This window comes from Bactrocera oleae, chromosome 3 (assembly GCF_042242935.1).
Source record: "Bactrocera oleae isolate idBacOlea1 chromosome 3, idBacOlea1, whole genome shotgun sequence".
Taxonomy (NCBI): Eukaryota; Metazoa; Arthropoda; class Insecta; order Diptera; family Tephritidae; genus Bactrocera; species Bactrocera oleae.
The window spans coordinates 70,209,905-70,225,987 of NC_091537.1; the positions used below are offsets into that span (position 1 = coordinate 70,209,905).

Genomic DNA, 16,083 nt, shown 5'->3' on the forward strand with positions numbered 1-16,083 from the left:
CTAATTTTTTTATTTCAAATAAGCTTACCAGCCGGAGTCATGGAGGAAGTGCGAGCCAATTTATTTCGAGGCGAGGGTATTCAGAACGCTGTAACTTATGTTCTACACAATATTTTTAGCTTAAAATTTATATTTCTACTGCCAAAAAATATGTTAATAAATAATAATAAACTTAAAGCTCCATTTATTTACTGGTGGTAGAAAAAAATGCAATAAAATCCCAACAAAAGAGGCCGTCATATGGAATGACCCTCTTAATAAACCATGTTCAGGGTATAAAAATTACGGTTCATTCGTTAGATAATAATTTTTCCCAGGTAACGCCGAGAGAATTTTTTGAAATTGAATTTTTCATTTTATTTTTGAAACACTTTGGAGAAAGAAATACGATTTTTTGCGAAAAAAACATTTTGAGACAAATAAATTCCAAAAAAAAAATTTTAAAACCCTACTCCCCCCTTAACAACTATGGGCGTTCTTTGCTATAAGAAAAACTATTATTATGTGTATAAAAATACTACTGAATATAAATAAGTATACCTAAATAGTATGTATAAGCAAAATAATTAGGCAAAATAATTGTTCGCATATTTACTTTCCAGCGCCTATGTAAATCAAAAGAGGCCAATTTTTTTAATTGGAATATTTGTAATTTGGAGCGGACATGCTTGCATTTTTTCCCAATTTCATTAACATTTTGTTATTATATTACAGGAAGAACACACCAAAACTGGTAAAACGGAGAGCCATATACGTAAATAACTATGCATAAGCGAAAGTAATATTTACAACAGTAAACTAAAATATACAATTTTATAAACATATAAAAAGCAATTCATAATAGTTTTGTGCTAATTTTGCACTCTTACCCGCAAAAAGTTGTGATAAATATAGCTAAGTACGAATATAATAAGCTTTGAAGTGGGAAATGCTTTGGGTGAGCCAGCCAACTAAGTTGAGGAAGTGTATCGATGGGGATGCAACCAAGCGTTTGGTGCCTGGCTGTTAATAGACATGCGATTGGTTTTCGGTATGTGCACATACACACTTACATATACATATACATGTATTTATAGCAACACAAACGCCAATGTTATATAAAATAGCGCTATATTGAAGAGCATTATGGTTTCGATAAGCGCTAAAATCGCTTTCAATATGACTTAACAAACGTTGAAATGCATAAGCACTTACAAAAATAACAGTATATTGCATATTATCGATGTTATACATGTGTATGCGAGAAAAGCGCAGGCGCATGCGCAACATAACAACTGGAAAACTATTGAAATTACAACGCGAACACAAAAAGTACGCAAATATCAAGTTTCATATGTGTGTAAAGGTGCATGTACATATAAGTGTGTAGGAGTATATGTGTGGATATACAATGTATGCGTAAATGCATCTGGCGATAAATCAAATACGGCGGACTAGAGCATTTGCCTTGCACTTGAGCTTAACGCCAACTATTTACATACATATACATATATATATGCATAAATACATATGTATGTATGTACTTCACATAAAAACTCTAGAAAGTTACGCTAGAGCGAAGTGCGTGTTTGGCGCGCTACACATTCATACATACACACATATATATATGTATATGTATATACCTTTTAGGTGTTGCAGGGAATTAATTGTTCTACTTTTATGCGGAATCGCAAAGCTGGCGCAATATCCAACGTTGGTTATAAATAACGAAATGATGTGCAACACGTCAAACAGTTTGTATATCGGCGGCAAAGCGTCAAGTACTTTGTCGTGTAAAGTGGATTATTTTTCGTAATACACATACATATGTATGTAACAGCCGCGAACCAACAACGCGCTCACTCACTTGGATAAAATAGTTGCATACGCGGCAAGCAACAACCGCAAGGATAATATGGACACGCAGAATCCGATTGTAATTACAACCGTTACTAAAATCATAACAGCGCTTTTAGCCCTACTCTCCTACTTTTCTCTTTTTCACCCCCACAGCATCAACACAGACAGCGTCGCCTTCGACCTCTGCTTTTGCTCTTTTTCCTTTGCTACTTCGCGAGCAGCCAAGCTAAAAGGACTACACGCCGCCTGCCACGCGATGAGATACACGAGTATGCGATACATCAGTACAACTATGCCGAACGCGATGTCGAGGAGCCGAGCGGCAGCGTAGCTGATTTGCAGGCGGATGAGTCGAGACGCGTTCAGACGCCATCACCGAAGAGCAGCAAGAAAAGTGGCACCACACGTGACAAGCGTGGCACTAAGAAAATTCGACACATCGTGCATTTGGTTAAAACGGCGCAGCAGAAGAGGAAAACGCCATTGACGACACCACGACACAATAACCAACAGTATCGCCAGCAAAATGCGGTTGATGGAGATACAAAACCATACCACACCTACGAAGAGTTGCATGAGCATGTTATGGAGCCAGTAGAAGAGCCGGAATCCGCACAAAAGCCTACCTATGTGTCTTCTTCAGCGCATGCGCACACATCCGGCTCTAAAACAAAAGTCCATACGCAAAAGGAACCGCCATCTTCAGAGGCATCTTCGGACAGCTACACTACGCATGCCTTTTTCAAGCCGCATTTGGTTAAAACGGCACAGCAGAAAAAGAAAACAACATTGACGACAACAAGAACCAATAACCGCCAGCAAAATGCATTTGAAGGTGATACAAAACTATACCACACCTACGAAGAGCTGCATGAGCATATTATGGAGCCAGCAGAAGATCAGCAGTCCGCGCCAAAGCCTACCTATGTGTCTTCGCCAGCGCAGGCACACAGGTTCGGGTCTAAAGCAAAAGCCCACGCACAAAATGAACCACTACAAGAGGCATCTTCGGATAGTTATGCTACGCATGCTTTTCTCAAACCACCAGAGGAACCTCACGATGAACCACACATGAGTAGCACGGAGCATCACGAACATGAAATTCACGAGGAAGAGGAGCATCATCATGTTGAGAAGATAAAGGTCAAGCATCATCATCACCATCATCATCATAATCATGTAAAGGAAATCATTAAAAAAGTACCCGAACCATATCCTGTCGAGAAGATTGTACATGTACCCGTAGAGAAGATAGTCGAAAAAGTGGTGCATGTACCCAAACCTTATCCGGTGGAAAAAATTATTGAGAAAAAAGTACCATATCCGGTTGAAAAGATTGTCGAAAAGTTCATTGAGAAGAAGGTACCATATCCGGTGGAAAAAATCGTCGAGAAAATTGTGCATGTGCCGATAGAAAAGATTGTGCATGTGCCGAAACCGTATCCTGTGGAGAAAATTGTCGAGAAGAAAATACCATATCCAGTGGAAAAAATAGTTGAAAAGGTTGTTGAGAAAAAAGTACCATATCCGGTTGAGAAAATTGTCGAGAAAGTGGTACATGTGCCCAAACCATATCCAGTCGAGAAAGTGGTTGAGAAAGTCGTAGAGAAGAAGATTCATGTACCTGTAGAAAAAATTGTCGAGAAAATTATACATATACCCAAGCCATTTCCGGTTGAAAAAATTGTAGAAAAGATAGTGCATATACCAAAACCATTCCCAGTAATTAAACACATACCATATCCAGTCGAAGTTAAAGTACCCGTGCACATAGAGAAGCCGGTGCCATATCCAGTGGAGAAGAAAGTACATGTACCTTATAGAGTCGAGGTGGAAAAGAAGGTGCCAGTCCCTTATAAAGTGGAAGTGGAAAAGAAGGTGCCCGTTTTTATACACGCACCACATGTGTCTAATGAACCCTACAAGTACGAACACTACGAGCACGAGCACGAACATCATGAGGAGAAGCAAGATTACGAAGAGCACAAACATTTTGAACATCATGACCTCTCTGGATATCCCACCAATCAAAATGCCAACTATGCTAAGTTACAACAACAGCAACCTAGGCAAATTACAAATGGCGCTAAAGCAGTGTTACCAAAAGCATATTCTCCCGCAGCGGCTGCAGCGATACGCGCTGAACTGCTGCATCAGCAAGTACAAAACTTTGGATATAAAATTCCAACCAGCGCTACGCCAAAGGATCTAGATCAATCCTCTAGCGAAAATAAACCACAGACGGTGCGTATTAAGCCTACACCGGAAACTAAATTCGATCTTAAACAATCTACAGCGGTAACGCCGTCAGATCTCGAGCCATCTGCCTCGGAAAACAAACCTGTCGTAGCACATTTTGAGCCAACAGCACTGCCGTTTCGAATACACGTAGATGATGGAGCGACATCGGGAGATGGCAGTTCATCATTAGGTGGACCATCTACCTCCAATGACATGCAAGCTCAGGCCAGCACTCATAGTTTCCGCATGCTGGCGCGCCTCCAACCCATCGCGATGCCACTGCAGGTTTATCTGCATTCTATGCCGTTCCAACAGCCACTAGGATTCTCATTGCCTGCCATAAGAGCGGTAGTGCCGAATAATGCAACCTGAATATGACAGATGTTTAATAAAAGACATGGTTCGTAAGACTGAGCAGAATTAACGCGCAAAATAGATCTAAGCCATGATTTATAACATAATTTTTCTATGTAATTTACTCTTATAAGATAAAATCTTTATATGCATTTGAAATATTATCTATTTTTTTAAAATTAAGAACTTAACTTTAGATGGCTAAAGAAAGACGCTGGCAATATCGGAGCAATGGAGGTATTTTTGCTAATAGAACCGCCTCTTCAGATATGTTTTTCCCATAGCTCCATTACAGAAAATAACTAAATGTATTTATTGAATAATTTTCAAAGCTTTTGTCGACGGTAGGGCACGGTACCACTATGAAAGGAAACGTGTTTAAAAAACCGTATATGAAGATGGAGTCATCTCAAATTACGAAAATGTATAGGTTTAATACTTCCTAGCAAAGTAGAAAAGATCGAATTCCTATGTATCAATATAGTAGACATGGCGTCGTCACTTAATTGCAATGGAATCTATATTCGTCCGAAGCGAATTTATATTTCGATATGTCATAGTGGTGTTTTGATATTTTAGACGGTATAAAATAAGTATCGAGCGAAATCAATATTTCGTTCTTAAAAACGAAGTGATGAAATATATTTGACTCCGACATTCCAAAAATAAGTTCTGAAGATTTCTGAGAAATATTATTAATAGTAATGTTAGTTCTAGCTCGTGTCATAACTAAATCGTGAACAAGACACATACCATATATTAAATTTGCCACCAAGCAGCAACCAGAGGGAAACGTAGGAGACCTATAAAATATATATTGTATAATGATTAGCATGATGAGCTGGGTCGATTTAGTCAGTAGTAGTTCCTAAGTTTCTGAGATATCGAGCTGAGATTTTTAAACGCTCTTTTCTTCCCAAGAAACGATATTGGACGACTATAGCATGTAGCTGTCATACAAACTGGCTGATCTATATGAAGTTCTTGTATGGAAAACTTTTTTATTTGACAAGATATCTACACGATACACAGATTATTCTCCAAGGAAACGTTACAATCTCCGAAAAAATTCCAATCGGACAACTATAGGATATAGCTACCATACAAATTGACTGGGAAAAATCAGGTCCCACGACAGTCGGGTCTACGTAACCGGAACGGACCCGGATTTATTCCGGCCAAGGACTGTCAACTCGGCAGAATTCTGTCGCTACAGCAACAACAACAACTGGGAAAAATCAAGTTCTTTTATGGTAAACTATTTTATCTGGTAAGAAAACTATTTCGTTTGTTTGAGTAAGCAAGACAATTGAACAATATCAGATTCAGTACTTCTGCTGGCTGAGATGTTACCTATTATCTATAGGATTAGGAAATGTTGACCTAAGAAATGTTAACGTCAATGATTTTCATTACTGACATTCGATTTAAAGATCGTAGACTTTATATTAAATACAGTTGTCATTATTAAATAATACCCTTCTTAATCGGTCAGACGGAGGAGCTAGAACATTAACATTTGATATTAAAATATTTGTTGTATGAAAGTCGTTAGTTGTTAGTAGGGCAAAGTGGACCTCCTTTATAATATAACCTATTATAGATAAAATTTATGTAATTAATACTTACATACAAGTACGTTCCCATAAACTTTTAACTAAATTTTTAAATAACAATAATGAAGACGTTTCGTTTTTTTAAACAGATTTTAATTCAATAAAAATAATGTATGACACCTTACTACTCTTATATAGTAATGAAAAACTTAAAATTTATCTTTATAATTAATAAAAAACAGTTAAAAACTAGGTATCGAGGTATTTAGTTTCACATCACTTGTTCTTGTTTTAGCACGCCTGCTTCTTCCAGCAATTGCTGAAAGCCATCTGGTATGTTACCTTCACTAAGTTCTGTGCTCCATTTTTTGTACTATAAAATAAATAACGCATTTTAAAATAAATTTGGTTATTCAAGGAAACTAATAGTTATTTTTATTGACCTACTCGCTCCAGTTCTTCACGCAAAGCCAATACAGCCTTTTCTCGATCGGCGACTAGTTCTTCCAAATACTGGTAACGTAATTTCTTACGTGCTCGACATTCCCGTGCACTTTGACGACTACGCTCTGGAATTAAATGAAATTTTTCATTACATTAATCCTATTCGGATTACCTCTGATGAAATTACAAACCTAATTTGGCCCTTATATCCACTTTTTCCGTTGAAGCTTTACGTCCTGGCTTACGTCCCCTTTTGCCCGTCTCTTTGCGTTCCTGAAAATATCATACACAACGAAATTAATTCAATATCATACAAATATCTAATACGCTACCTCATAAGCAATTCTTTATTTAAAAGATATTTAAGGGTTGAATCTTTTGTTCTTAATTTAAGTCGTAATCTAACTCAGAAGTACAGCCAAACTATTGCGTAGTATTTATATATGTGTTAAATTTCTAATGCTGTTGTAAATTATTACAAGCTATTGATTTATTTCAAACAAACAAATATTAATTATTTATCTATCCCAAATAAAGTACGCACTAAAGCGTCCTTGAACTTCTCGGCACCTATAACATGTAATAAGCATTACTCACTGAAAGATTTGGCTCCTCTATGACTTGCATTTCATCACAATCCATAATTTATTCAATGTAAGTATATCTGAGTGTATTATATTAAAAATTGTAAAAACAAATAGTATTTCTTTTAGCTACACTTCGTTTTAGTTTTCTTTTTGTTCTAATAGGATTGCCAAACTATAAAACTTACAAAGTAACCGCAGATGTCGCCGCAATTCACAATGTTGCATTTACACTAGATTAATAATTATACGTGTCAGTATTTTTTGTAATAGTCATATAAGATATTAATAAAAGTATTCATCCAATGAACAACATATTTGTTTGCTATATAAGAAATCGTTATAATGAATAGATCCTAACTAGGACAGTATAATGTGGCAACATATACATGTGTCTAAATACCGTTCTTAGCGGGAATTCACAATAGATTTGGGCCGCGTATATTGCTGATTTGTTCTTGTGTTCTTATTGATTTTGAAAACAAAATTTGCTTATTTCGTAGTAAAATGGATAAAATCGAACAAAATGATGGCACTAATCGTGATGAATTGATTATGCAGCAACAACGTGAAATTGAAAAAGAGGTATGTGCTCAATTATAACATAAAATATACAGACGGTTTGTTTGTTGGTGTTGACAAAGAACTCTCGTCCAGCCTCCACTCAACAAAGGCAAACACCTAAGATTTTGTTTTGGTTTACACACAGATAAGTGATTCGACACCATTGGTAAGTGAACAACTGCCTATAACTTGCCTTAATGCTGAGTATCTTGGTGATGAAGTTTTCACATCAAAAATTCAAGATCTTGCCGGCAAGTATAAGTTCTTACGACGTACCCGCCCTGACGGTAACTGCTTTTTTCGTGCATTCGCTTATGCTTACTTAGAGCATTTAATATCCAACAAAGATGAATATCTACGATTCAAAGACTTGGCGGAAAAATCGAAAGATAAGCTAGTGCAGTTGGGATTCCCTAGCTTCACGCTAGAGGACTTTCATGATACCGTACGTATGCATGTACATAAAAATGCTGTATGGAATATAACAAATTATTATTTACAGTTTATGGAAGTTGTTAAACGAGTAGACCCTGCAAGCGGTTCCACAGAACAAGTATGTGACGAGCTACATAAAGTGTTCAATGAACAAGGCTACTCTGATTATGTAGTAGTCTATTTGCGCTTACTTACATCAGGAAAGCTACAAGAAGAGGCTGATTTTTACCAGCACTTCATTGAAGGCAATTTTACAATTGAGGAATTTCGTCATCAGGAGGTGGAACCAATGTATAAGGAATCAGATCATATACATATTATTGCGCTCTGTACTGCTTTAGGTGTAGGCGTGCGCGTAGAATATATGGATCGGGGAGACACGCATGTGAAGGCGCACGACTTTCCAGAGGGTAGTACGCCAAAAGTGTTTCTAATTTATCGACCGGGTCACTATGATATTTTGTATCCCAATTAAAATATGAACTTAAAGATATCAATGCCTCAAAGCAAGTAGCTAAGCTGCCTACTTCTTTCCTAAGTTGCTAAGAGTATGTTAAATGTATGTATGTATATTATTTGTGGCGCTAATTGTATATTTGGCAGCTTGGATTGATTTCCTCTTTAATTACATACATTAACGAGTTCTAAATAATTTTAAATGATATGATCGTACGAGACATTTAACAGCAATTATATTTTTTATTTATAAATACATTGCAATCAATTTATTTTCGAAAATTTGCGAAATTTCACACGAGTAAATTATGCAGATATATTGCTGTAATTACTCATTAAATTAATATTTTCCTAAAAATACAAATTAAAACTAAATGTTCTTAAAACAATATAAATTTGTGTTTTTAGATTACTAAAGTAAGTTAAATAAGTACTCTTATTCCAGTTCTGGCACTACAATGGGCAACAATAAAAACGCATACAAATATATTTTCATGGAATGTAATATTCTTATAGTTTAACTAACTGTTTCCAATTGGCACACGAAAGTAAGACAAAACGAATTAATTACATAAATACAATGTAACTAAACATTCCAATACAACAGATTCCATTCCGAACTTTAGACAAGCACTGACCGCCATTCACAGTGGAGCCATCAGCACCTTCATCGACTCCCTCTCAGTGAATGGCGTACTAGGAGTCAAACTACCACCCATCGCAGACGTACAGCTCGATATACCTCGTGAATCGAGAGTGACCCTCGCGCAACTTCATCCAGGATACTGTAACTCCTACTTATCCAGAATCGACCCCAACTATGTGTTCTACATGCAATGAGTCTCCGCATGACACTAACCACCTCTTTGCATGCCCAACGAACCCCACTTATCTAACACCCCTTTCCCCTTGGTCCGACCCCGTTGTTATTGCCGGATAAAAAGCCAGGTCCGTTCCGGTCAACTATATGCTGTAGAAGGCCTATAACGACGCTTCCGACAAATAATCAGCTTGTTGTGGAAAAAATTACAAAACTGTTTTACTTTGTAATTACTGTGCAAAATTCTAGATGGATATCTCAAAAACTGAGCGACTAGTTTGCATATATACAGACGGACATGGCTAAATCGATCTCAGCTCGCCATGCTGATCAAATATATATAAATTTTTACTGGGTCTCCGACGTTTCTTTTGGGTATAACAAACTTTGGGTCACACTTAATATAGAGGTTATAAAAATATTATAGGTAATAGCACCTATAAAAACAACCAAACCAAATTAAAAATTATCGATCGACTGTTAAGAAAAACTCGGTTTTTATCTGTACGAATATTTATTCTACTCTGTAGTTTATACAATATTTATTTAAACAATTAACGGATTTTTATTTATTAGTTACATGCCTTCCCAAAGTGCATAAAAACTATACGATAAATTTACCAATTTATTTTAATCTTTTGCACTAAATTTGATAGATATATTTATTCATTGCTTTACTCTTAAATTCTCCTTTAATAATCAACTAATGAGTAAATTTCTATTATATTGGACACGGTCGTTGAAACACTTTTTTTAACTTATTACATGATATATATTTTGTGTAAGTGTGAGCGCTTTACTACTGTTATGCGTATATAAGAAGATACAATTGAACATGCAGCTTGCGCTTTTACAACTTAGCATCCGTTGTAGCTAGTCAATCCGCAGAACAGACGGCCATAGCTTCTCCTTTCTCTTCTTCCAGTTCCTTGCCAGTAAGAGCCAACTTCGATTTAGCAAAGTCATCTAACTGCAAACCTTGTACGATTTTCCATTTACCTTTGCTGATTTCTACTGGGAAAGAGAAAACAACATCCTTGGGGGCACCGTAGCTACCGTCCGAAATTACACCCATCGAAACGAACTGACCAGATGTGGTACCATGCCACCAATCATGCATATGATCGCAAGCCGCTTTAGCTGCCGACATAGCCGATGACATTTTACGTGCAGCAATAACAGCAGCACCACGCTTTTGCACGGTTTCCACAAAGTTACCTTGCAAAAAAGCAGCATCGTTGACAGCATCCCAGACGCGCTTGGTACTGCCGTTAATTTCAACAATACCGTTGCTAGGGTCAGGGAATTGTGTGGAAGAGTGATTACCCCAGATTACAACATTTCTAACGGCACTAATTGGTACGCCCAATTTAGCGGCGATTTGTGCGGTAGCACGATTTTGATCCAAACGAGTCATGGCTGTGAAATTCTCACGTGGAATTGTTGGTGCATAATGAGAGCATACCAATGCATTGGTATTGGCTGGATTGCCAACAACCAAGACCTTAATATCCTTGCGTGCATGCTGGTCAATAGCTTGACCTTGTGCTTTGAAGATTTTCACATTGGCGGACAACAGATCCTTACGTTCCATACCCTCTTTGCGTGGCATGGCGCCGACCAAAAAGGCAGCGGAAACATCCTTAAATGCTACAGCGGGATCGGCGGTGGGGATAACTTGACGCACGAGTGGCAGAGCACAATCAGCCAATTCCATGACAACACCCTCAAGTACGCCCATCATTGGAGGAATATCGAGTAAATGCAAAACTAAAGGTTGTTCCTTACCGAACACCTCGCCACGTGCAATCATATACAGCAGAGAGTATGCAATCTGACCGGCAGCACCAGTGACAACAACACGAATTGGTTCAGCCTGCATATAAAAGAAAAAGGTTTCGTCACCAAAGGAATTAAATTTAAATTTAATATAAAAATAAATGAGTATGTAAACAGAAAAGACGGACAGGTTGTAAGAAATGGTAGATATAAAATTCTTGGTACTTAGATACAATAAATGTTTTATTCTTACGGTGTACATGGCTTTGAAACATACACTTGTGGATTGATATATTATAAATACCATATATCCATTGGCATATCAACCTTAAATATTCGCACCATTTCCTTTAAATATTCCTCAAAATGCAATCGAAAATATTTTGTTTCTAAGTAAACATCAGTTTCTTTCGTTGCCACATAAACAAGTTGCTAATTATAGATATGAAATTCGTCGCGGTGATGCTAAAAGAAATATTATTAATAGCTATATTCCCACTCAGGCTCTGTTTTGACACAGCTGACATATCCCTAATTTCGCCTCAATAAAAACAATAATGCCTTTGCCTTTCGAAAGATGGTAAACTTTTTTATATGTCGTGTTATTGACCTTGAGATTATAGTTGTTGTAGCGGCGCCAAGAAAAATTAAGATGCATTTGTTTATTACATTACCTTCCTCAACTATTAGTGCACTAGTGTAAAGTAGTTTTGTGTGCATGTAATCGACATCATTGGGACGTATGTACAAATACATAAATTGTACACAAATAATTTAATACATTCCTATAATGGCTACTCAATTTAAAATTTTTAAATAGATTTCATTTAAGATGAAAAAAGTATAAATATTAAAATAAATATCACTATCAACAACAAAGTCAAAAGGTCCATATCAATTATATGTACGTCAGTTGGTCAAATAATTAAAAATTAAACGTTTATAAATAAACATCACTTCGCCTGACAACAAAACAGATGTCAAACAGGCGAGCCTCCGTTACTCGTAGTCGTACATCAATTGCTTATCTTTATGAATATGCTTGCATTGGTATTATCACATATATAGTTGACAACTGTGCTTTGTTGTATGTACCCAGAATTGTCATTGTAAAATATTATCACAAAGTAGAAATCAATGCGTGCACGAGCGTCAATCCGCATATACAGATCTACTTATTTACTGAGTTTTTTTATGACATAGTGCCCCTACTAATCTTATTTTTGTTTTTAAGAGACTTTGAAAAATCTATTTATAAAATCATATTACGCTTAGATAATCAAGACAGAACTTACCTAAAACAATTTTTCAACATCATAAACATTTGATCTAACTTACCACTATCTAAATATATTCCTAAAGCATTTTTTTATAGTATAAATTTTTGGGTTTAGATTTTTATTTTTAATGTAACGATCAATCATATTGTAAAATCTTTTCAAGCATTGATAATTCAATTTCGGTATATTAAAATTTATTATATAATACACAATCTTCCAAAACGTTACCCTTTGGCTTTGATAACCACAAATGATGGCAAATGAGAAATGTATTGCCGCATATGTGTGCATCTACATATAATTTCTATACATGTATGTATGTAGTTTCCGGCCGGTTCGCTGCATATACATAATAACTTGCATAGATAGATAAGACTTCAAGGTCATCTTTTATCTCAATTCCACTACAAATTCTCATACAATTTATATGCAAAATTTTGCATTTGTGCTATTACACGCACACCTTGTACAAGCGAAAACATTGCTTTTTGTTGGTGTCGCTATTTTACCAACAACAGTATGTTTGCAATCAAGTGGGTCCAGATAAAGCAAAGTCCCCTATTAATAGCGAACTGAAAATTTTGAAGTTCATTTTTGCTGACGTACTGGATTTGGCGCATATATTCGACGGAATACTCTAATATTATTCTATTTGCGCTATATATTTTCACTTCAATACATAGAAAAAAGGTCAAATGAATGTTACAAAGTATTTACTATGGTTCTGATACGGATTTTTTATATTTTACAGAATTTATGAAGTGGAAGCCCTTAAAATATGGTATGATACTTGATTACTTATTCCAAAATGTTAATATGTTGGTGAACTTACCATTTCTGCTTAGTTCCTTAAAAACGTTTGCGAAAACAAGAGATTAAAAATAAAGTAAATGAATAGTAATATTCGACAAGGTAGAAAATTTGTAAGCTATTTTTCACTTAGAACCGCACAAATAGATGGAGAAATGGAGAATAATCAGCTGAAATGTCAAATTTAATATTTTGCTTGGAGTGACGAAGGCGAGTACACGAAGCACGCAGTGTTGCATTTATGCATTTAAGGCCAGTACATTGTAGAAGTACAAATTTTTATCAATCATTGGGTTAATTAAAAATTATTAGAGTCTTGAATCAAGATAGTCATGCATTATTATATTTATTATTTTACAACGTAAGCAACTTGAAAACAACGTCGGTTACATTCACAATTTAGTTAATCGAAATAAATATATGTAAGGATAAGGGTTCAATTATATAAGGATGTGTCGATAGTCCAAAACAACAATTTTTCTAAAGTAATTGAATCTATAATGTCAAAATTAGCCATTTTGCTTTGTACTATTTTGATTTTATGATTCAAAAATAAATTTTTCAAAGATTTCCACCAACGGAAATGCGGATTTTGAGTAATAACTGAATATGAACAGATTGTAAATCACACAAAATCATTATATTGTAAACAGAAAATTCATAAGAAAAACAAAGTTTATGGATACTAAGACTTCTTTCGAAAGAGGAAGCACCTTAATAATTGAATCATGGTAAGGATGCATTTAAGGACATTTGTGATACACAATCGTCAATCTTTCCATCAAACTAGGAATCGTCAGATAATTTTTGAAAATCACTTCTAATAAAGTAGCAAATATATAAGAAGGGAATTTAATTTTTTGACATGCCTCAATTTTTTTGTAACTTCGGAAAATTTACGCATTGACAAGTTTGGGAAGAAAACACAATTTCAATTTAAAACTTATTAAACTATCTAAAGACAGGCTCATCGCACTGCTTAGTATAATTTATTATAAGCTACATATATTATAGCTACGAATAATATAAAGCAAAATCCATTCATATATACCTTATAAATTCAAATACATAATCATATATCATATTTTATAGCCATTATAAGAAAAAACATAAAGATAGGAGAATAAATTGTATGATCGTTTCACAACAAAGCTGTCTACACAGCTTGAATACTTTGATAAAATCTTGGTTTAGCTGATTGTTGCTACAGCAATTTTCATTTTTATTTGTTCGTTTGCAAACGCTGATGCCCAGAAGTGACGCCAAATATCCAAATATTAAAAACTGCATGAAAACCATATGCCTTCGCCAAATTGTACAACCACTTCATATATACATCATTTCAGCCATTGTTGACATTTTCTTCGGTATGTGCACAAATGTTTCAAAATAGCTGGCAAGTTCATCGATCGTTACATCGTCGCTGGTGCCACTGCTATTTGATATTCCGGCGGCACCGTTTCCTGCTTGTTGTGAGCATGACGTGCTTGTATTGGAACGGGTATTACTTCCAATATTTCTTTCTGGCGAACAAGCTTGAGCACCGGTATGTGCAAAACTATTTCTCTCTTTGTTACTAAATAGACTTCGTGAAAGCATAGATGACTGCATTGTTGTAAAATTTTTTGAAGTACGTTGATCTGGACTTACTAAACCAAATCGCCCTTTTACATCATTTTCTAAATTTAATAAATTTTCACATTCATGAATTAAATCACGAAAATCGCATATTCCTCTACTCGATCCTGGTGATACCAAATTCTTATTTACTGACGAATTCAGAACGTTTCCCATTGCAGCTGTAGAGGTTTGTTCGTTATCAACTTTAGGCAATGTGTGCAGAAGCTTCTGTAAATTTTGCAGTTTACGCAGCACTGGCGGTCGCAATATACTACGTCGATGCTTTAAAGATTGTCTTTGAACTCCTAATATAGTGTGTGTTCCACAGGAAACATCAGAAGTATCTGTAGACAGAACCGTTGTTGCGGATTTGTATGCATCAGCACTACTCTCGGAACGACGACGCAATCTGCAACGTCGACAACCTTGATTATATCTTTGCATTTGGGTTGAACTCGAAACAATCTTTCCATCTTCAATTTTTAAGTCGGTCGAATTCGAATCACCTTCATAAAAAGGATTCAAATTTAATGGTAATTGTGCAGTATCAATAAGATTAATTGCTCCTAAGTGGGCTGGATCCGTTGAAGTGATTTCCAATTTATGGAGTTCGCTTGAAATTTCTTCCGTCATTTTGAAGCTTTCTTTCATACTGTACAAACAGTTATTTGCACAATTTATTTTGAATTCCTTGGCTTTACATTGACCTATATCGTTTGAAAATTTTCGACGAAAATTACGGTTCCTAACAAAATTTTTGCCAAAAATTTTATATTTTCACTTCCACAACTTTTTTCTTCGTCTCACTCTTCAAGTCTTATTTGTTATTGTTTATTTGACTTGATTATTCACCATGTTCTTATTGTCCAATTTTATTTTTTGCTTTTTAAAGATTAATAACTTTAAATAGGTGCGTAATTTTGTTAATTCGTTTAATATTTATTATTGGTGTTATGTTGATTTTTAACACCAAAATTTTCTTTCTGTTGTGGGTGATTTGCCAAATCTTTCTTTCTTTATTTTTTCTCTATCATACGTGGTGTGTTTAGTGTAAGATATTTGTTCACCTAAAATATAGTGATATTGAGGATTCTCGTAAACACATTCACCGGATTGATCTAGAAAAATGTATAAAAGGATCAAAGGATACCGTTTTGTTCTTAAATACTATATTATTTATAATAAGAGCGATATGCAAATTAAAGAGTTATAAAAGGGTTAAATTTTTCTAAGTCGCATTAAAACCTTCATAACACTTAAATTATAGCATAAGATCAAAATGTTTTCGAAAATATTAGGGG

At 35.4% G+C, this 16,083-nt stretch overlaps 5 protein-coding genes and 1 long non-coding RNA gene across 6 annotated transcripts; 3 read left to right on the plus strand and 3 right to left on the minus strand.

Annotated features, from left to right (window-relative positions):
• Positions 1 to 1,748: 1,748 nt before the first annotated feature.
• On the plus strand, positions 1,749 to 4,687 carry LOC106616315 (titin). The gene is made up of 2 exons (XM_036361883.2): positions 1,749 to 1,915; positions 1,993 to 4,687. The coding sequence occupies exons 1-2, from the start codon at positions 1,895 to 1,897 to the stop codon at positions 4,450 to 4,452; spliced, it is 2,481 nt and encodes an 826-aa protein (XP_036217776.2). The 5' UTR covers positions 1,749 to 1,894; the 3' UTR covers positions 4,453 to 4,687.
• A 1,434-nt stretch (positions 4,688 to 6,121) lies between these two features.
• Positions 6,122 to 7,190, minus strand: REPTOR-BP (REPTOR-binding partner). The gene is made up of 4 exons (XM_014234496.3): positions 7,032 to 7,190; positions 6,626 to 6,707; positions 6,438 to 6,559; positions 6,122 to 6,363 (listed from the first exon to the last, which is right to left on the minus strand). The coding sequence occupies exons 1-4, from the start codon at positions 7,074 to 7,076 to the stop codon at positions 6,262 to 6,264; spliced, it is 351 nt and encodes a 116-aa protein (XP_014089971.1). The 5' UTR covers positions 7,077 to 7,190; the 3' UTR covers positions 6,122 to 6,261.
• A 237-nt stretch (positions 7,191 to 7,427) lies between these two features.
• On the plus strand, positions 7,428 to 8,994 carry LOC106617363 (ubiquitin thioesterase otubain-like). The gene is made up of 3 exons (XM_014234482.3): positions 7,428 to 7,603; positions 7,728 to 8,027; positions 8,085 to 8,994. The coding sequence occupies exons 1-3, from the start codon at positions 7,526 to 7,528 to the stop codon at positions 8,490 to 8,492; spliced, it is 786 nt and encodes a 261-aa protein (XP_014089957.2). The 5' UTR covers positions 7,428 to 7,525; the 3' UTR covers positions 8,493 to 8,994.
• A 794-nt stretch (positions 8,995 to 9,788) lies between these two features.
• On the minus strand, positions 9,789 to 13,344 carry Mdh1 (malate dehydrogenase 1). The gene is made up of 2 exons (XM_014234471.3): positions 13,185 to 13,344; positions 9,789 to 11,169 (listed from the first exon to the last, which is right to left on the minus strand). Exons 1-2 carry the CDS (start codon positions 13,185 to 13,187, stop codon positions 10,171 to 10,173), a joined length of 1,002 nt encoding a protein of 333 aa, XP_014089946.1. The 5' UTR covers positions 13,188 to 13,344; the 3' UTR covers positions 9,789 to 10,170.
• Positions 12,906 to 13,318, plus strand: LOC138856283 (uncharacterized). The gene is made up of 2 exons (XR_011395446.1): positions 12,906 to 13,042; positions 13,104 to 13,318. It is a non-coding gene; the product is annotated as an uncharacterized lncRNA (long non-coding RNA).
• A 753-nt stretch (positions 13,345 to 14,097) lies between the features above and the next one.
• Positions 14,098 to 15,839, minus strand: LOC106617012 (uncharacterized). The gene has a single exon (XM_014233971.3). It carries the CDS (start codon positions 15,431 to 15,433, stop codon positions 14,489 to 14,491), a length of 945 nt encoding a protein of 314 aa, XP_014089446.1. The 5' UTR covers positions 15,434 to 15,839; the 3' UTR covers positions 14,098 to 14,488.
• Between the last annotated feature and the right edge of the window lie 244 nt (positions 15,840 to 16,083).

Bases quoted from the DNA above. Each gene is read 5' to 3' on its own strand.
- LOC106616315 (XM_036361883.2), top strand. From the start codon at position 1,895: ATGGACACGCAGAATCCGATT. The intron at 1,916-1,992 runs GTAATTACAACC...TCACCCCCACAG, and splicing joins TGGACACGCAGAATCCGATT to CATCAACACAGACAGCGTCG.
- REPTOR-BP (XM_014234496.3), bottom strand. From the start codon at position 7,076: ATGGATTGTGATGAAATGCAAGTCATAGAGGAGCCAAATCTTTCA. The intron at 6,708-7,031 runs GTGAGTAATGCT...TGATATTTTCAG, and splicing joins TAGAGGAGCCAAATCTTTCA to GAACGCAAAGAGACGGGCAA. The intron at 6,560-6,625 runs GTTTGTAATTTC...ATTTAATTCCAG, and splicing joins GGATATAAGGGCCAAATTAG to AGCGTAGTCGTCAAAGTGCA.
- LOC106617363 (XM_014234482.3), top strand. From the start codon at position 7,526: ATGGATAAAATCGAACAAAATGATGGCACTAATCGTGATGAATTGATT. The intron at 7,604-7,727 runs GTATGTGCTCAA...GTTTACACACAG, and splicing joins AACGTGAAATTGAAAAAGAG to ATAAGTGATTCGACACCATT. The intron at 8,028-8,084 runs GTACGTATGCAT...TATTATTTACAG, and splicing joins TAGAGGACTTTCATGATACC to TTTATGGAAGTTGTTAAACG.
- LOC106617012 (XM_014233971.3), bottom strand. From the start codon at position 15,433: ATGAAAGAAAGCTTCAAAATGACGGAAGAAATTTCAAGCGAACTCCAT.